Source organism: Heteronotia binoei, chromosome 8, assembly GCF_032191835.1.
Source record: "Heteronotia binoei isolate CCM8104 ecotype False Entrance Well chromosome 8, APGP_CSIRO_Hbin_v1, whole genome shotgun sequence".
NCBI lineage: Eukaryota > Metazoa > Chordata > Lepidosauria > Squamata > Gekkonidae > Heteronotia > Heteronotia binoei.
Window position 1 is genome coordinate 55,006,015 of NC_083230.1, and position 21,543 is coordinate 55,027,557.

The 21,543-nt window shown below is 43.0% G+C and overlaps 1 protein-coding gene across 3 annotated transcripts in view; it reads right to left on the bottom strand.

Annotated features, from left to right (window-relative positions):
• Positions 1-21,543, bottom strand: part of CAPS2 (calcyphosine 2) — a 72,179-nt gene that overhangs the window by 12,630 nt on the left and 38,006 nt on the right. For all 3 annotated transcript variants that reach the window (XM_060245101.1, XM_060245102.1, XM_060245100.1), the window contains exons 11-15: positions 17,451-17,546; positions 17,272-17,365; positions 11,751-11,869; positions 8,946-9,022; positions 4,804-4,958 (exon numbers count right to left, since the gene is read on the bottom strand). In XM_060245101.1, coding sequence (XP_060101084.1) covers positions 4,804-4,958; positions 8,946-9,022; positions 11,751-11,869; positions 17,272-17,365; positions 17,451-17,546 — 541 coding nt within the window. The remainder of the gene's footprint in view (positions 1-4,803; positions 4,959-8,945; positions 9,023-11,750; positions 11,870-17,271; positions 17,366-17,450; positions 17,547-21,543) is intronic.

The following is a 21,543-nucleotide window of genomic DNA, read 5'->3' on the forward strand; positions in this document are numbered from 1 at the left end:
GATTTTGGGGTGGCTCCAGCAGCAAGGTAGGGGTACTGTCAGAGTCACACCTGAATGGTCAAAAAGCTGTCCTTATATAGCCAATTTCATATCCCGAGGTAGGGTCTCATGATGAGCTTGCCTACCCAGTAATGGTTCCCAGGAAATGGAACAAAAGAATGTTATGGGCAATGATGGTACACAGAGTATGAGCCATATCTTACACAAAAGAAACTGGAGTGGTCAATTTAGGTTTAAATATTCACTATTGTAACAGCTTAGGTAAGAACAATGGGAGACAAAAGAGAGGAGATGGGTGATAGGATGTAGCTCAGGGGTGTCAAACTAATTTTTTTGAGGGATGTATCTGACATAAATGAGGCCATGTCGGGCCAGGCCATGCGTGTCATAAAATGTAATGCCAGGTAGTGGAGACATAACTTTATAAAGGACACAGACAAATACAATTAAAGAATTTTTTTTTAAAAAAAAAGCTTTAAATAAAACATGCTCAAAAGATTAGCACTCTTGCAGTATTTTATTTAGCAATCTCTGATAACTGAAGGAAGCAAGAGAGAGGGAGAAGGAAGCAGAATTGCTCGAGGGCCATAGGCTTCCTCCAGGGCCCGACTTGACCTTGGGCCACATGTTGGACACCTATGAGGTAGCTGATGACAGACAATCTTTCCAACGATGTTCTATGGAGCAGGAAATTCTTCTTGATGAGCAGTAGGAATATTCTTGTCTTGGGAGAAGATGTTGCAGCAGTTTTTTGTTGACAGCTATGCCGTTGCATCTGCATTTCTAAACCATATGCAGAAATCTGGAATGTGATGTGTGCGGAAGAAATCTCTGCATGGTGGTTTGCAGGAGAGTGTGTTGTCTTCTTGGAACATCTCAGGAACATGGCTTCTTTCAGAGCTGCTTCTGGTCCTGTCTTCTGGGAGACAGAGGTGCAGTTGCTGATCTGCAGGGATGGGCATCTAGTAGATGAAGCACAATCTGAGGTTCACTTAATTTTACAGGCATAGGCAACCCATACTATAGCAGGCACAAACAGGAAACACATTGGGGCCTGGTCTGATTAAATGTTTTATAGCCCATGAGGGCCAAGTATCCACAGCTGGTCTGGCATGGATGCCAGGTGGTTACAGTCCACAACAGTTCAAAGTAGTTGGAGAGGGGGTCCAGGGCTAACATCATTCTTGGAGTCATCCCTGCCTGCAGTGTCCTCATTGAGCCTGGGCTGTTCTTCCCCTCCTTACTCCATGAGTGAGGGACAATCTGATTGCAGGGGGAAGGCTTGTGCTGCTCCTGCATGAGAGAGAAGGCTGGCCACTGATTGCCATTTGGGCAGAGGCCTTTGGCGTGTTTGGGACCAATTTCTGGAGGCATGTTTTTTTGGCATTCTTTTCTTCTTTGTCACAATTAAGTGACGCCAATGAGGATGACATGGCAAGCCTCTCAAGGGTCATGCAGGCTTCTTTTTTGTTGGCAGAGATTAACGCTTCATATTCCTCTGCAGACAAAATTCCATAGCTGTTTTTGTTTCTTGGCATTTCTCTTCCTCAATTACTAGCTAAACATTTAGTTTGCCTCTCAAAATGGCTGCCACTGTAGCGTGCAGCCCTGGAAGATCCAAGTAGAAACTTCAGAAAAAATAGGGATCACAGATGGGGAAGGCAGAGGCAGACTAGGGCAAGATAGGGATTAAATAAGGTAGAAGGAAGCAGAATTAGATCACAGTCTGAAATTCTAGCAAGGGTAAGAATTAGTAATAAGCAGAGCCTATACTTAACTGCTATACCTACTGAGGCAGGAAAAGAACTGCGTCAGGATATCTCCCACCAGAGGAAACAGGAAGTGAAAAGATTGTTCCTGCCTCCCTAATGAAGGATGGGAAACACCCACAAGATGTCCTCCGCCTCAAAGGGAGAACTGTCTGTTCTTTGATATCTATTCTATATTGTATATACCTATTCTATACTGTGGTTTAGAATAGGAAAGGGGGTTCGACAAGGATGTATATTGTCACCCTGCTTATTTAATTTATATGCAGAGTACATCATGTGGAATGCTGGCCTGGATGAAGCACAAACTGGAATTAAGATTGCTGGGAAAAACATCAACAACCTCAGATATGACACCACTCTAATGGCAGAAAGTGAGGAGGACCTAAAGAACCTCTTGTTGAGGAAAGCACAAAAGTAGGCTTGAAACTCAGCATAAAAAAAAATAAGATCATGGCATCCGGTCCTATCACATCTTGGCAAATAGAAGAGGAAGACATGGAAGCAGTGACAGACTTCACATTTCTGGGATCCAAGATCAATGCAGATAGTGATTGTAGCCATGAAATTAAAAAACTTTTGCTCCTTGGAAGGACAGCTATGGCAAACCTAGGCAGTATAATAAAAAGTAGAGACATCACCCTGCCAACAGAAGTCCACACTGTCAAAGCTATGGTATTCTCAGTAGTAATGTATGGCTGCGAGAGTTGGACCATAAGGAAGGCCGAGCGCAGAAGAATAGATGCTTTTGAGCTGTGGTGCTGGAGAAGAATCTTGAGAGTCCCTTGGACTGCAAGAAGATCAAAATAGTCAGTCCTAAGGGAAATCAACCCTGACTGTTCCCTGAAAGGTCAGATACTGACGCTGAAGCTCAAATACTTTGGCCACCAAATGAGAAGGGAGAACTCCCTGGAGAAGACCCTGATGCTGGGAAAGGCATAAGGCAAAAGAAGAAGGGAATGGCAAAAGATGAGATGGCTGGACAGCGTTACTAATGTAACTAACAGGAATTTGAGCAGACTTCAGAGGATGGTAGAAGACAGGAGGGCCTGATGTGACTTTGTCCATGGAGTCGCAAAGAGTCGGACTCGACTGTGCGACTGAACAACAACAACTATATTGTGTAAATAAAATATATTTGCTTTGTTTAACTGTTTTAGACTGGTGCTAGATTACAGATTAAAATATTTCTTATGATTGGTAATGTTTTAACTTTTGCCACTTACTTTCAAAATAGTTTACTTTAACACAAAGGGACAAGATGTCACAAACCTGTAATTATATAAACTCCTAAGCCACTTCCTGCAAAAGTATGTACTTCTAAATTGGGACAGAAAAGATCTATACAGGGCTACCACCAATCAGTACCACAGCCCAAAGCATGGGAATTCAGAAAAAAATGGGAAGACCTTATATAAATGGGGGATTGTGAGATTCTCAACAAAACTAAGCTCTAGGGTAAGTTGGGGGCCACTGATATTGATCACAGGCTACTTTCCCTGATCCATGCCTTACATGAAAATACCTCTCTAAAGGTCAGATACAGCAAGTTGGGACATTTTTCAAATGCTGCACCCACTATGAGAGGTGTGAAACAGGGCTGTATTTTAGCGCCGGCTCACTTCAACTTCTATATAAATGACTTGGTCAAATCCTTAAGTGACCAGGCCTTCCATTCTCTGAAATTACAGCATTGTCAGATCTCTATCTTATCATATGCAGATGATGCAGCTGTTCTGTCAAGGACCCCAATTGGGCTTAGAAGAGCCCTAAAGGCTCCAGTACAGCATTGCGAAAAATACTTTCTTACCATAAGCTAACAAAACCCCAAAATAATGGCCTTTGGCAAGAAACAGAGGTCTAGAACCTGGACCATTGATGACCATTTGATTGAACAGGTGCAGACCTTTAAATATCTTGGTACAGTATTCCATGCCTCTGGCTCAAAAAAAAGTGCACATTGCCCACACAGCAGATATTGGGCAAAAGTTGGCTCACGATAGATTTCTTCCAACTGAGGGAGGACATTACATCCCAGCTGCCCTAAAACTCTTCCATGCCAAAACCATGGCCTAACTTTTATATGGAACTATGCCAGGGGCAACATCAGCTCATTTTGTCCCCCCATTAGCATGCCCAATCAAAGTTCCTCAGAGCAGCATTACAAGTCCCCATCCGTGTACCAAATGTGTTGCTACATCTGGAGACTGGCACTGTTAGAGTGGAAGCTAAGGTGTGCCTTGCCTCCCTAAATAAGTGGCTTAAGATCAGCTATTTCAGCAAGACTTGACCCCATTGCTCCTCCTGGATGAACAACAATCTGTATGGCTTAAGACTTTGCAAACTTGCAAACCTAGGCTTTTCACCTTCCATGATTTTAACCATCGGTTTTGACCAGGCAAAACAGGCCATAAAACAAAGGATACTAGACACTGAATGCCAGCTTGATTTAGGGAGGGCCCCTACTTTCTTGTCCCCTATGAATACCAGATATATAATATAGTCAGCTGCCTATCTGTCCCTCTTGGAGGTGCATAGTCACAGCAGGGCCTTTACACTTGCAAGGTGTGCTGTACTCCCCCCTGCTATTTTAGATGGGTGGTTTAACAGAATTCTCTATGGGAAAAGGCTTTGCCCCGAAATGAAGGAGGAAACTGTAGCTCACGTTCTTCTGTTGTCCCTTCTATCAAGATGCTCACATTAAGACCATCACCCCTTTGATCAATAGAATACCTGGAAGAATGAGTTTGGCATATGTTAGGCTACTTCTAGAAGATGGAAATCCAACAACTACAGCCTCAGTTGCAAAATTTTGTGCAACAGCCTATAAAACCCATCAGTTGCTTTTGTTTTGGGGGTTTATGTAAATACCACCCATTTATATTACTGCCTACTTATATTATTGCCTATTTTAATTTTGTGCTACTTTTACAAATAATTTTAACCATGTGTTTTGGTAGTATTTTAGCAATGCTGGTCTTTGACTGTTCAATAAAATTTGAAAATTTGAAGCAACAGGTTTGTGACAACATACCTCTTCAGGCACTTCTAAATGAAACACTTTCAGCGCATGTTTGAAGTCTGCTTTGGTAAGCACTCCTTTCTGTTTCTTTTCCAGCTCTCTGAAATACTTTCCTAATCCTGTCACAATACGAACTCCTCTTTTAATTAATTTTTCTTTCAACTTATCTGGGGGAACACAAAAATGTAAACTATTAAATATGTAAAATTTTTAAAATATAAAATAGTTTCATGTAGCCATAAGAACATAAGAAAAGCCATGTTGGATCAGGCCAATGACCCATCCAGTCCAACACTCTGTGTCACACAGTGGCCAAAAAAAAAAGGAGGTTCACAAGTGGGACTAGAAGTCCTTCCACTTTGCTCCCCCCCCCCCCAAACACCAAGAATACAGAGCATCACTGCCCCAGACAGTTACAATAATATGCTGTGGCTAACAGCCACTGATGGATCTCTGCTCCATATTTTTATCCAAACCCCTCTTGAAGCTGGCTATGCTTGTAGCCGCCACCACCTCCTGCGGCAGTGAATTTCACATGTTACTCACCCTTTGGGTGAAGAAGTACTTCCTTTTATCCTTTCTAACCCGACTGATCAGCAATTTCATTGAATGCCCACAAGTTCTTGTATTGTGAGAAAGGGAGAAAAGGACTTCTTTCTCTACTTTCTCCATCCCATGCATTATCTTGTAAACCTCTATCATGTCACCCCGCAGTCGATGTTTCTCCAAGCTAAAGAGTCCCAAGCGTTTCAACCTTTCTTCATAGGGAAAGTGCTCCTGGATTGAGGCAGCGCGGAGGCACCTGGATTGAGGCGGCACCTGGATTGAGGCAGCGCGGCAGTTTTGCTGCTGTTAGATCGGCTGCGTTCGATATGGTCGATCACCAGCTGCTGGCCCGCCGCCTTACCGACGCAGGGATTCAGGGGTCAGCCTTACAGTGGCTTTCCTCTTTCCTTGAGGGTCGGGGACAAAGGGTGGCAATTGGAGGAGAGCTGTCCCAGAGACACTCACTCAATTGTGGGGTGCCGCAAGGAGCAGTTCTCTCTCCGATGCTATTCAACATCTTTATGCGCCCCCTTGCCCAGATTGCCCGGAGACATGGACTGGGTTGCCATCAGTATGCTGATGACACCCAGCTCTATCTATTGATGGGTGACCGGACTGACAATGCCCCGGAAAATCTGGACTGAGCGTTGCAAGCCGTGGCAGACTGGATTAAGCTGAGTGGGCTGAAATTGAATCCAGCGAAGACAGAGGTCCTTTGCCTGGGTCGCGGCGGCTTAGGGAATAGGGTCTCCCTCCCAGTTTTTGACGGGGCGCAACTGGTAGCAGTGCGCAGAGTTAAGAGCTTGGGAGTTCTACTGGAGCCTCCGTTGACAATGGAGGCCCAGATAGCAGCTACTGCCAAGTCCTCCTTTTTTCACCTTAGATGGGCAAGGCAGCTGGCCCCCTTCCTGGAGCACGGCGACCTGGCAACAGTGATCCATGCAACGGTCACCTCGAGGTTGGACTACTGTAATGCCCTCTACATGGGGCTGCCCCTGTACCGAACCCGGAAACTGCAGCTAGTGCAAAATGCAGCAGCCAGGCTGCTACTGGGACTGCCTCGGTGGGAACATGTGCAGTCTGGGCTGCAGGAATTGCACTGGCTGCCAATTGTCTACCAGGTTCTTTACAAGGTGCTGTTCATTACCTTTAAAGCCCTATATGGTCGAGGACCTGCCTACCTTAGAGACCGCCTCTCTCCATACGTTCCCCAGAGAGCACTGCGATCAAGCTCAAAAAATCTTCTTGAAATCCCTGGGCCAAAAGAAACTAAATTAAAAGCTACCAGAGAACAGGCGTTCTCTACAAAGGCCCCCCAATGGTGGAATCAATTGCCGGAAGAGGTGCAGGCCCTACGGGATCTTAACCAGTTCCGTAGGGCCTGCAAAACTGCCCTCTTCCAGCTAGCTTTTTAAGACAGAACTCCTGATAAGATCAGTAATACCGAGCCATCTTATACGCCATTTGACTGTATTTTAATGTCATACTGTTTTATCGGTTTTATTCTTTACATTATTAACTATATTATCTATTGTTTATCTGTATCATTGTTTTACCATGTCTTGTTAGCCGCCCTGAGCCTGCCTAGGCCGGGAGAGCAGGGTATAAATAAAAGTTGTTTATTATTATTATTATTATTATTTCCTATTAATTAACCAGTTTTTGATTCACAAGAATACTTGTCCTTTTACTTCATGATTCTCGAGCTTACTAAGGAGCCTTTGATGAGGAACTTTATCAAAAGCTTTCTGGAAGTCAAGGTAAACAACATTTATCAGGTCCCCTTTGTCCACGTTTGTTCACCCCGTCAAAGAACTGTAATGGGTTAGTGAGGCAAGATCTTCCCTTACAGAGCCCATGCTGAGTCTTTCTCAAGAACTTGTGTTCATCAATCTGCCTACTCATTCTGTCCTTGATAATGATTTCTACCAACTTTCCAGGTATTGAAGTCATACTGACTGGCCTGTAATTTCCCGGAACTCATCTGGGACCTTTTTTAAAGATGGAGGTGACATTTGCTGCCTTCCAGTTCTCGGGAATGGAGGCAGATTTCAATGAAAGATTACATATTTTTGTGAGGAGATCCACAAGTTCACCTTTGAGTTCTTTCAGAACTTTTGGATGTATGCCATCCGGACATGGTGACTTATTGGTTTTTAATTCATCTATCAGTTGTAGGACCTCCTCTCTTGTCACCTCAATCTGACTCAGGTCTTTCAACACCCCTTCCAGAATTAGCAGTTCTGGAATGGGCAAACACTTCTCATCTTCCACAGTGAAGATGGAGCCATTTTCTAAATAGTGTATGAATAGTGTATGATTCCTTACATGGAATCAAACAACTGGCCCATTTAAATCAATACTGTCTATTCTGGCTAGCAGTGGCTTCTTCAGGTTTTGGGATAAGATCTTTCCCAGCTCTGTTTCCCCAGCTCTCCCCATATACTTTTAACTGAAGATGGTGAAAATCACTTTGTGATCTACATGCAAACTATGAGCTCTTAAAAAATAGAGAATAGTATCTATTCTGACACACACAAGTTGCCAGACAAGGTTTTACCAAGAGTCCTTTTCCAGACTTCAAAGATTTTTAACATTTTAATATTTAATGTCTCTTCTTACGATTCATGCATGCTCTACTACTGCTCAAAAAGAGGACATGAGGAAAAAAACCCCCAAGCAATACAGAAATAAACAGATACAAACCCCAGAGTTCTGTGCCACAAGCTAATTACATTTGGTACTTATAACAGAGCCCCGACCTGCATGGCCTAGGCTAGACTAAACTCATCAGATCTTGGAAGCTAAGCAGGGTCAACCATGGTTAGTATTTATTTATTTATCTATTTATTTTATTCGATTTATAGCCCACCCTTCCCATAGAACAGGCTCACGGTAGGTTACATCATAGAAACAGAAAGTTAAAACCAAATTAAAATATATAAAATCTAAAATTACAGAATGAAACATTAAAAACTAAAAATGACAAATTCATGGCCTATTGTCCAGATCCAGCAGGTCCTACAGCAATGAGATGGAACATAAGGGGGGAGGCCAATACAAAATGATGTCCGCTGCCCCAGCTGAAAGCCTGGTGAAAGAGCTCTGTTTTACAGGCCTTGTGGAAATGAAGTAGGTCCCACAAGGCCTGGATCTTCATAGGGACCTCATTCCACCAGGCAGGGGCCAGGGCCAAAAAGGCTCTGGCCCTTGTCGAGGAAAGATGGATGTCTCTGGGGCTGGGTACCACCGAAAGCTGTTGAGTCACTGATCATAAAGATCTACAGGGCTCATACAGACAGGGGTGGTCCCAAATGTATGCTGGCCCCTAGCCATATAGTACCAGCACCTTGAACCAGATGGGAGACCACCAAGAAAGTCCAGGGTCACTACACAGCAGCAGGCACTTGCAAACACCTCTGAATGTCTCTTGCCTTGAAAACCTACAGGGTCACCATAAGTCAGCTGCAACTTGATGGCACTTTCCACCACCACTTTACTCTAGAGGAATTCTACTAACATTAGCAACACTATTATTGAATAATGTTAAGTATAAGTTTTTAAAAACACAAGGCACACAAACTGTAAAGCAAATGGAATACACAAACCTTGAACATTTTGAAAAATTCTCTTGACATCACCATCCTGTTTGATGCAATGTTCTTCAATTTCTGTATCTACAGCCCTGTAAATATTTATTAAGCAATCTCATTACACATTGAAATTCACAATACCTAATCTAATCTACAAATTTGAAAAATGCTTTACATTAGATAAGCATAATTCAATCATTTTAAAATTGGTTTATTAAAAAGTGTAAAAAAAAAGTAACCTTTCCTAGGTAGTACTAAAATCCATGTTTAATCCCTGAAGATATTCTGGGCTTCAACATTTCAAACTAGGCAGGTAAATTAGAGATTTTCTGGTAAGGAACATCTAGGCCATATTGTGCTATACAGTTGTTTATTGTTTTACGCCTTTAGCGTGAGCCATTGCAGAAATGTTTCCCTAAATGCAGTACAAAGAAGAATGTTTGCATTGATTTGTAAGTAGTGAAATTATTATTTTTGTACTTCCTTAAGATTGTAACACTGGAAGTTGATGTAAATTATGTTTATTCAGGCTCTTGAAAAAGTTGGAACTGCCCTCGAGCAGGTGTTCGAAATGCGCAGCAAGTCAAATCAAAGAACGTGTTGAAACCTTCTACATACTTATCTTCGTGCTTCGGAAGGTGGAGAGGAGAGAGAAGGAGTGCTGGGGTACGCCATGTCACAGTCATCCTCTGAATACGTTTCCACCACTCCGTTCAGTTTTGGAACAGTCTTGGTTTGACCACACCTTAGTAGTTTTTTATAAGACTCTTTGGACTTTAAGACTAATTATGTGGAGCCTTTTGGCACTTTGAACTGCATAGAATACTTTTGTATAGAAAGTGATTCAAGTAAACTTGTTTGAGATACTAAGTGATTTGTTTGGCTACACAGTCACTTTGTTGTTTTGTTTTGAATCTTTCACTGTGCTCTACTTTATTATCGATTACGTAAATGGCAGCTTATGTTTCTATTTCATTATAGTATCCTTTTTTATTTGATTTATTTAGTTTATTTACTTCATTTGTACCCTGTCTTTCAGGGTACAAATGAAGGGACCCTAAGCAACTTAAAGACCCAAAGCAACTTAGATGGTTTTCTTCTCCTGCATTCTGTCCTCACAACAACCCTGGGAGGTAGGTTAAACTGAGAGGTACAATTGGCCCAAGGTTCCTCAGAGAACTTCCATGGCAAAGTGGGGATTCAAACCTGGGTCACTCAAATCCTAGAATGACACTTTAATCACTATACCACACTGACTCTGTGACCAAGGGAGGAATGATACCTGCTTACTCTCTAACCCCATCCCCAGCAGCAGTCCCACAGCAAAGTTTCTCCTACTGGCCACCTGATATAACTGTAGGCATCTCTGAACAAGAACACAACAGTTATTAGTGTCACAGGTTCACTGCCCAGTACGACCCATGCAAATACATTGTAAATTCACTACAATTTATTTCTGAAAAGTTATTTCAGTTGTCTCACAACAGTGACTACATCTGCAACTAGCATAGCTATTAATCTGACAATTAAAGCATTTTAGTTCCAGTATAGCTGATGTTTTAAAATAGTTGACAGTTGACAATATTTGACCTATATTACTTTGATCAGTCAATTGAACAATTTTTAAAACTAGCCAAATGGCCAACTATAGTTCTTCAAAGAAAAATCAAACCCGATACTAGGCAATTATGAAAATACTATTAAGTCACACAGCAGTTGTTCAGTCCAAAGTCCATTCATATGAAGACCCCAGGATTTTATTGATTCCATTTTGATTATGTATAATCTTCCACAGTGATGTGGGCTTATATTAAGTACAGCTGGACATCAACATAAATGGTTTAAATTCTTTCTGTAATTCTTTCTTTTTGCTAATTATTTCTGATTATTTATCTTGCTACTATTTGATACAGACTCCACCTTGTATTAATCTCCCATAAACTATTATTTTCTTAATGGAATCAAGCCTTCTTCATTCTCCATATGCCTTGAAGAAGGATTGATTCCATTAAGAAAATAATATTGTATGGGAGATTAATACAAGGTGGAGTCTGTATCAAATAGTAGCAAGATAAATAATCAGAAATAATATACAAAAAGAAATAATTACAGAAAATTTAAACCATTTATGTTGAAGTCCAGCTGTATTTAATATAAGCCCACATCTCTGTGGAAGATTACACATAATCGAAACAGTCAATAAAATCCTGGGGTCTTCGTATGAATGGACTTTGGGCTGAACAACTGCTGTGTGACTTAATAGTATTTTCATAATTGCCTAGTGTCAGGTTTGATTTTTCTTTGACTGTTTAATCATCACTCCTATAATTGTATTGCAACTATAGTTTTTTTTTCTTTGCTCCCCTCTTCACCAAATAAACCTCTTTTATGGCTGCACTCAGAGCCTTATACCACAACTGGGAGGCAGAAATAACTGTAGTGCAGATTGCATTTGTTTAATCAGAAGCTCAGTTGCTACTGTTCTCCATCTTTTACCAGAAAGCCAGAAAATAACTATTTACTAGCAGTGCTATCATAAGCAGAGATATACCTTACTTAATTACACTGACTTCAATGAGCTTGGAAGGAAATAATTCTACGTAGGGTGGCACTGTAAACCCCAAGAACCTTTTCAGGAATATTGTGTATCCTTCTCAGTGCATCTTACTAACTGGAATGTCATACTGTTTCTGACTAGACACAAAACTTAAAATTGCTAAGAAATACAATCAAAAACCCCCAAATCTCCAAATTATTGAACAAATATAACTGTAATAATATTTTCAAGATAGGAAATTAAATCTGACCACTTGCACTTACTTCAGAAAAGCTCTAGCAGTTTCATCAATATTTGTGACTCGGATTGTAAATACTGGTTTTCGTTTAATACTTTCCGGAAGGCCAGGATGATGAAGGCTCAAGAAAGTCAGGTCTGCTCCCTGTAAGCCATAATATAAGAGTGATTTTCAAGTTCTTTCTTTGTCTTATATTCCTTATATATATACATTTGACTTACAAGAAAAAGAAATAGCCCAAAGATTTTTTACTAGAGTGCAATACAATATACATAACCCAATTGTCCTACACGGCCTTTCCTTTCAAAACTTTTCACAGATACCAGGCATGACATTCATTGGTTGTCAATCTCTCTCGCATCTTAACCATGCTCAGTCATTCTGCCAACCCACCCCACTTCACCCCAATCTCTGTGATAAAGTAATGGCTTAAACCATTCTTTCTACACTATACTATTATAGTAACCTCTGAAGTACGCAAACTAAAGGAGAGATGAATGGCTGGCAAGACTATGCTGACTGTTGAGATAACATGATCATGAAGTAGGTGCTGGGAGGAAAGGAATCTGAGAACAAGGAAAGCAGAAAGAGGTGAAAAGGCAACCACTCCTTTCAAATGTATTTCTAAGGCTGTAATGAACACACATCTGCTATAATAAAAGAAATAGTCTTGATTCAACTAGGCCAAATACATATGCTTATAGATCTAACTGAATCCTGTTCTTCATTAAAAAAACAGCAATTGTTCCAAACAAATATATATACATCTAAAACATCATCTGTTAAAAGTCATATGGCACCTTTCTCTCTAATTGTTAGATAAGAAAATATCTGTACCTAGCATCTTAGAACTTTTTACAGAGTGCATATTGTGTGGGAAACATCCCTGTTTACAGGGAAAATCTTAAGACACCTGAATGCGCATATTATGTTTTGTTTATATAAAATGTAATTCTTAAATTGTTTTTATATGATCTTGATTTACATCTCCACTATACACATATAAAGCTGTGGCTACTACACTGATGTCCATATGACCCCTTCAGCCCTGACAATCCCTGGGCATATGTGGGATCCAGAGACAGTTTTGCTGAATTGCCATATTGGCAGTAAGGCACACCATTAGATTCCACCCCCCCCCCCCCGGAAGTGTTAAAAAATAGAAATAGCCATTAAGGAACTATGAAGTCACATAGCTATAAAAGCATGGAAAACAGGAACTACGTTCAATAATCCTATCTTGACTGCTACTGATTGCCCTCTTGTGGGAAAAGCAAGACACATTCTGGTGATACTATTTACAGTTATTTATTCAACAGAATGATTCAGAAACCCAAAGTTCATATACAAAATAAAAATATAGTGAAAACAACAAAAAGCTTATTTTTTACAGTCTTAGTCCTGAAGAACAAGAGTAAACTCCTTCCCAAACATTTTGGATTTTGATCTAGAACAGTGGTGTTGTCAAGAAACTGACTTGTGATTTGTAACGTATGTAAGAGTTTATGTTACTCTATGTCTTTGTCTGTAAATGTTACCAGGATGTGCACCAATGTATAGCATGAGTCAATAGGCAATTACCTAATTAAGTCAGACCCAGTTGACAGGTAGATCCTTTTGATCTAGCTTTGACAGTTCAACATCTGAGTCCAGAGCTAGATGACAACTCTTTAAATAGATCATGTCAGTGATTGGGTAGCCAATTAACCAGCCACAATATATTCAGGCTAGGTGCCCACTAACATCATCCCACATCCAGGATGTTCAGGATGTTCAAGATATTCAGCACTGATGATAACAAGGAAGATGGGACATGAAGACATCTGCCGGTGTTGTGGGTCTGATTATAAGAGCGTCGAGTAACTAGCCAAAGTAGGCTGCACAGTCCAGTGTATAGAAAGGTTGGCTAATTGCCATAGGGTTTTTTTCTGCATTCCTCTGTGCATACTGACTTAATTTTAATTTGTTTTTATATCCCTTTTGATGTTTCCTTTTCCCCCTTTTTCCCATAAATAAATTGTATATATTTTTCTATAGTTTTGTCTCTTTATTTTGTAGATCTGGGACCAGGAAATGCACTTGCACCTGCTGGAATGGCCTTGGGTCAGCCATAGCTTCATGGAAGTTGTCCTTGAAAGGGCAGCTGCTGTAAAAAACTCTCTCAGCCCCACCTACCTCACAGGGTGTTTGTTGTTGTGGGGGGGGGGGATGTATAGGAGATTGTGACTACTCTGACACTCTGAGATTTAGAGTATAAGGCAGGATATAAATCCAGTATCTTCTAATATCTTCTTCTCTTTCATCTCCCTCCCCAAAAGAAAAGGAGCAGCACCAGAGAAGGAAGCAGACGCTCTATGTGTGTGTATGTGAGAGAGAGAGGCTTTTTTCTTTGCATCTCACAAGAAACAGGAAGCAGCCATGAAACTCTTGCTCTCACTCTGTGTGTGAGGGGGAAAAGGGAGGCAAGAGGCAGGAAACATGAAGCAGGAAGCAAAGAGCCACTGACACTGAGAGAGCTGGGGGGGAAAGCAGGCTACTGTGCGACTGCAGTAGCAGCCCTGGAAAAGGAAGTAGGAGACGTTTGTGACCCAGATCTGAGCCCTGCACAGGGTGTATCCAGTCCATCAGCTGCATGTTTGACACCTCTGATCTAGAATGACCAGAGCTGGTTTTGTAGAAGCCCAGCAGGAACTCATTTGCATATTAGGTCACACACCCTGATGTCACCATTGTTTTGCACTGGGCTTTTTGTAGAAAAAAACCCAGCAGGATCTTATTTGCATATTAGGCCACACCCCCAGGTGGCAAGCCAGCTGGAACTGTGTTCCTGTGTGTTCTTGCTCAAAAAAAAAAAAAGCCTTGAGAATGACCATAATGTCTAAAACTATCAAAGCATTCTTACAGTAATAATTCCCAAATGGCTCAAATCATTGATCCAACACAAGGGTGTCCAACTCATTTGTTATGAGGGCTGGATCTGACATAAATGAGACCTTGTCGGGCCGGGCCATGTGTGTACCTATTTAAGATTAGGTAGCAGAGATATAAACTTTACAAAGGACACAGACAAACACCCTTAAAATAAAACATGTTTAAAACATTAGCACTTCTTGGTCATAAAGATGTTTTCTTTATCTCTCAAGGGATCCAGGGAACTGGGCAAAGGAAGTTCTAGTTCTTTCCTTCCTTCCCCAGGGGATGAGGAGGGGGAGAAGCCTCAGCCAATAGAAGGAAGAGAGGCTTGGCTCAGTAGCTCTGTGCAACTAAGAGAGCCTGGCAAAGCAAGCTCTCCCTCCCCCCATTCCTTCCCAAGGGAGGAGCCTCAGCCAATGGAAAAATAGAGGCTTTGTTCTCTAGCTTCTGTGTGATTGAGTAAGCCTGGCTAAGCAAGCTGTGATTTAAAAGGAAGCAAGAGAGAGGAAGAAGAAAGCAGATGACAGTCAGCTGCTTGGGGGCTTGATAGGAGTCCTCCAGGTGCCTGATTTGGCCCCTGGCTGCATGTTTAACACCCCTGATTTAACAAGTATAGCAAATATATCCCTGAACACAGTGACCACTGATAACAGGATAAGGATAAATATGTGAACACCAAATCTTCATCCTATGCTCTATGCTAGCCTACCCTTGCAACTGACCCAGAAGCTCCAGCTGATACAGAATGCAGTAGTGCAAGTCCTGATGGGAACATCATGGATGGCACCTATTAAACCTGTACCATGCCAGCTACACTGCTTCCAGTAGGTGTAGTGAGTCGTTCAAGGTCTTGGTATTGACCTTTAAGGCCTTGAGCAATTTGTGACCAAAATATCCGTGGGGCCATCTCCTCTGGTACGTCTCCAGGAGAGCTTTAAAGTCTGCAGATAACAACCTGTTAGTGATCCTTGGCCCCAGAGATGTCTGGCTGTGCTTGATCAAGGTCAGGCCTTTTTGGTTAACGACAACAATGGTTTTCTATTATGGCTGGCACCCTCTTCCTAATTCTGATCTTGTGCTTCTTCTTTCCCGGCCCAGAAAGTGGCTAGGCAGTCCAGAGCTGGGATGTAATTTCTAGGGACACCATCTTGGACTTCTTTTTAACCTGATCTTCTTTTAACTTTATTTTGTTATTATTGGGATTTTAATGTTTTGTATATTTGCTTTATGCCTTTTTGTTGTACATCAACCAGAGCAGAAGAGCATTTACCGTATTTGCCAGCGTATAAAACGACTGGGCGTATAAGACGACCCCCCCAACATTTCTTACAGGAATTGGAGATTTGAACCGAAACCCATTATTATTAGAAACACCAGCCACAGTTCTAATCTCTATTTGCTATTTAGTCACCATTCCTATTTATTATTATTATTACGTCTATCTCCTCCTTCCCTCCTGCCTTCCCAGAAACTCCCCTCAAGAAACATTGGACGAAAAGGAAAGAAAAGAGCTCCACCAACGCGCATGCGCTTTCCGCGATCCCTCAGGGTGGGACAATGTGTATGTTTGAGGTGAGGGGCGGAAAAAGAAAAGGGGGGCCTCGCCGCGCAGGCGCAGTTGCGTCCCGTTGTCAGCCGCTTTGACACATGAAAGGGTGTGGGGAGGCTAGGTAGAAAAGGAGAAAACGAGAGAGAGAGCGCGCTCCCGCCCACGTGGTGACGTCGGCACGCCCCGCGCTCAGGGTCTGGTGGGCTCCGATTCCTTCTCCCCCCCAGTCCCTTCCCACACGAGTGCGCACGAGAGCCAAAGGGGGAGGATCGAGCGCCTGTCAGTGAGTGAGTGAGTGAGTGAGGCGCTGCTGGCTAAGGCGGCCGAGGCAGCGGCAAGCTTCCTTCCCCTTCCCTCTCCCTATGGCTGGGCCGCTGAGGCGCTGAGGGAAGGGTCCGGGCGTGGGGCGGAGCGTGTGGGGGCGGGGGCCATGAGTGCAGCAGCCTCTGCTGCCGCCTTGTCCTGTACAGGCTCCGGTGCTGGCAGCAGCGGCTTCTTCCTCTTCCCGAGCGGCACCGGCGACAAGCCCTGCGTGGCCATGGGGCCCGGCGAGAGCGCGGCTGGCTTCGGGGGTGCTGCTCTTGCCGCCGCATCCCGTGGCCTCCTCAGGGCTTCCTTCCCCGGGCGGCGGCGGAGTGCACCCGGTGTATAAGACAACCCCCCCACTTGGAGGCATGTTTTTCAGGGCAAAAAAGTCGTCTTATACGCCGGCAAATACGGTAATAAATCAAACCAATAAATAAATAATAACAATTACAAAGAAGAAGACTGCAGATTTACAAAGAAGACTGCCCTTCTCTCTGAATCAAAAGACTCAGAGCAGCTTACCATCTCCTATATCTTCTCCCCCAACAACAGACACCCTGTGAGGTAGGTGGGGCTGAGAGGGCTCTCACAGCAGCTGCCCTTTCAAGGACAACTCCGGCGATAGCTATGGCTAACCCAAGGCCATTCCAACAGCTGCAAGTGGAGGAGTGGGGAATCAAACCCGGTTCTCCCAGATAAGAGTTCGCATACTTAACCACTATACCAAACTGGCTCTCAGGCCTTCTTCAAACACTGTTATGAGGTTCTGAATACTTACAACATAGAAGTCATTAAGAATGTACTGTTTTTGTTTTCTTTGTCCACGCTGATGACCATAAACTCCCTTCTGAATGAAAGGTAGAGCATTTGTCCTATGGGGGGGAAAACATGAAGTGCCTCTAGTAAACACTAATAGTTCAATAATATTCTGAAGAAACCTTTCCTTTTCATACATACCTATTTTTACCAAATTGCCGATACTCATATATAGTTAAAGACTTATCATATGCAAAGAAAAATCCAATCAGTTCTCGACAAGCATCACGTCCATTTCTATAATATTAACAGAAATTTCCATTAGGTATTGCTATTTAAGTACAATCCATCCCATAGCTTTCTGAAGCTATTTGTGTACAAGTCTTATTAGATGCAACATAACCAACTGTTACCAGTACAATCCTACACAAAATCACTATGTTCTAAGCATACACTGCAGCAACTCTTCACAGAATTGTACTAAACAGATTTGCAAGCTTCCATGCAGGTTAACAAGTCACTTACAGTGTCTTCCTAAGCAGAATTACACCATTCTAAAGCCAATGACAGCAATAAACACAGAAAGGTGTATTTCTGCTTGGGATGGTATTGTTAATTGCTGGGTTGTAGGCAGAACATACATTAAAGAGCCAGTTTGGTGTAGTGGTTAAGTGTACAGACTCTTATTTGAGAGAACTAGGTTTGATTCCCCACTCCTCCACATGCAACTGCTAGGGTGACCTTGGGTCAGTCATAACTCTGTCAGTTTCTGTCAGAGCTCTCAGCCCCACCTACCTCAAACAGGCTGTCTGTTATGGGGTGGGAAACGGAAAGGAGATTGTAAGCCACTCTGAGACTCCATCAGATAATGAAGGGTGAGGTATAAATCCAATCTCCTCCTCCTCTTCTTTTAACTTTGTTCACTAATGATTTAGAGTTGGGAGTAAGCAGTGAAGTGTCTAAGTTTGCAGATGACACTAAATTGTTCAGAGTGGTGAGAACCAAGGAGGATTATGAGGCACTCCAAAGGGATCTGTTGAGGCTGGGCAATATTCTGAACCAATATTCGGAAGTATATGGAATTCAATGTAAAAGGCAGGAAAGGAGCTTCTGCAGCCTCAGGGAAGCTGCTTGCCTCCTTTCCTGCCTTTGGAAGCCTTTTCCCGCCTCTCCCATAGCTTCCCTGGGATCAGGGAGGGAGGGGGAGAGGAGCCCCAGCAGCCAAGCCAAAGTATGTATTTGCAGAATGCATTGCAAATGCATGCTTTGAAGGACTGTTGTGTAGCTGATGGCTGGGCTAATCCCCCAGCCATCAGCAACATTGTTGTTCTTTTGTTTACTTGGGTATCCAAGTGAACACTGTTCTCTGGCCAATCACAGAGCAGTGGTATTTTTTGAAACTGCTCTGTGTAGGGCCAGAGAACCTTTTTAAGTAGTCTGCCTTCCATTTTTAAGGAGTCTCCATTCCACTGCTACTGTGTGTGTTGGTGTGAGAGAGAGATTGTGCTGCGCTGGCCCTTGGCCTCAGCTGCTGCTGCTCTCTCTCAGCCTTGCATGACCTGCCTGGAGAAGACATCTAAGGTAAGACAGACTTGGGGTTCTTGTTTTTATTTTAGTTAGGATAAAAAGTAAAAGAACTTGACTCAGAGTCCCTTTACTTATCCAGATTTGGGTAGGTGGGTAGCTTATTTGGGTTTAGGGTTATAGGGTTCTGCTGGGGGTGGGGGCCTGGGGTGGGGGCGGTTGCCAATTTGCCTATATCTTACTTTAGTGAGAGGACTTTTAATAGTGCAGTGTCCTTTTACTTTTCCTGATTTGGGTGGCTTGGATTTCTTGCGGTTAGGGTGAAGGGTTTTTTGGGAGGAGGGGTTGGTTAAGTTTCTGTTTTGTTAAAAGTCAAGTTTTTTACGGTTATAAAAGGATTTTGTGTTTGATTTGTTGCTGCTGTGTTGTGCTGCTGTTGTTCCTTTTCTCTTATGGTTCTTGTGGGGGGGGCTGTTTGGCCTAATTTTTATTGTTAAAAAGTTCAGTTTTTTAACAGTTGAGTTTGTTGGCCTTTTCCCAGTTGGATTTGTTAGGATCTGTTGTTGTTGGTTTTGTATCCTGTCCTGTTGTCCCTTTTCCTGGTTCTGTTTTTTTTTTTGGGGGGGGGGGGTGTTGACTGATTTGACCTGAGGTTTTTTATTGGTAAAAGTTGAGGTTTTTTAACAGTTGAGTTTGTTGGCCTTTTCTTGGATTTATTTGCATCTGTTGCTGTTGGTTTTGCATCCTATCTTGTCCCTTTTCCTGGTTCTGGTTTTTTTTGGGGGGGGGGATTAAAAGTTAAGTTTCTTTCTGTCATGTTTTGTTTTTTTTTAATTACCTCTGGTTGGTGTGAGGGGGTTGGTGTGTGGGCTGTGTGGCGTGGGTCACTTTCATGTTTTAATAGAGTTATTTTTGGAGTCTGATGGATGTAGTGCATTTGGGTCCTATAGAGATTCTCTGGAGTGAAGTTAGGTTTGGCTTTGGGTGCCCCAGGAATTGAACTCCCTGGTCCAATGTATTTTTGGCCTTGTGGGTTTTGTGTGGGACAGTGCCCTGAAGCTGCAAAGCAGTTTGGGGGGCTCTCCTCAAAACCCCCTGCTCCCCAGAGCCACTTTTCCCATGACAATTACAGTGGGGGAAGTGGCTCTAATTGGTTTTTTCTCACCATTGGCAACAGTGTTCCTTTTGGGGTGCCCACAGATGGGTGCAGGCTTTTTGGGCCAGGGGGGTTGCATGTGGAGGAGTCCCCTGAAGCTGCCCTGCAGTTTTGGGGCCTCTTCCTCAAACCCCCCTCTGGCCAGAGTCACTTTTCCCACAGCAATTATAGTGGAGAAAGTGGCTAATTGGACTTTCCCCAGCATTGGTGGCAATGGGCCTTTTGGGGAGCCCAAAGGCAGGGACCCCCTAGCCCAATCTTTTTGGGACTTGGGGGTTTTGTAGGGGAGAGTCCCCTGCAGGTTTGGGGACTCTCCCTCAAACCCCCTGCCCCCCCAGTAGCCCCTGATTATGCCCTATGTTGCCATTGAGTTCAACGGCCCATAGGGTATAATGGTGGGATAGGGGCACCCTCTTTGAGTGCCCCTGGAATGGGAACTCCTGGCTCAATCTTTTGGGACTTGGGGGGGGGGTTGTAGGGGAGAGTCCCTTGCAGGTCCCCTGCAAATTTGGGTGCTCTCCCTCAAACCCCCTCCCCTCCAGGCGGCTTCCAATATACCCTATTTTGCCATTGATTTCAATGGCCCATAGGGTATAATGGGGCCATATATTCGGAAATAGCTCTATATCTTCAATATATACAGCTATTCCAAATACCGGTATTTGGAAATATACGGTATTCCGAATATTTTGGCCCCTTATTTCCGAATCCGATTAATTCCCAGTTGTTGTTTTTTTCACACCTCTAGTGCAAAGTAATGCACATTGGGGCCAAAAATCCTAACTATAAATACAAGTTGATGGGGTCTGAACCAGTGGAGACTGACAAAGAGAAACATCTTGGTGTTATAGTAGATAATTCACGGAAAATTTTGAGACAGTGTGACCGATTTTGCACTCACCCTTATGCCACTCTCACGTCCATCTTCTCAGTGTGGGTCCTCCCGATTTCCCACTATTTGCGTCGGGGCTGCAGCAAACATCGTGGTTTCCACACAGCAAACAGAAACCGCTAAAAACCAGTTTCCATTTGTTGTGCAAAACCTGCAATGCTTGCTGCAGCCCCAATGCAGAAAGCGGTAAATCGGGAGGATGCCGCACTGAAAAGACAGACGTGAGAGCGGCGTAAGGTGAGTGCAAAATCAGCCTATGTGAAAAGACCAGCACTATGCTGGGGATTATTAGAAAGGGAATTGAAAACAAATCAGCCAGTATCATAATGCCCCTGTATAAATTGATGGTGCAACCTCATTTGGAGTACTGTGTACAATTCTGGTCACCACACCTCAAAAAAGATATAGCATTGGAAAAAGTCCAGAAAAGGAAAACTAGAATGATTAAAGGGTTGGAACACTTTCCCTATGAAGAAAGGTTAAAGCGCTTGGGGCTCTTTAGCTTGCAGAAATGACAACTGAGGGATGACATGATAGAGGTTTACAAGATTATGCATGAGATAAAGTAGAGAAAGAAGTATTTCTCTCCCTTTCTCAGAACACAAGACCTCATGGGCACTTAATGAAATTGCTGAGCAGTAAGGTTAGAATGGCAAAAAAGGTGATTAACACACATGGAATTCACTGCCACAGGAGGGGGTGGCAGCTACATGCATAGATGG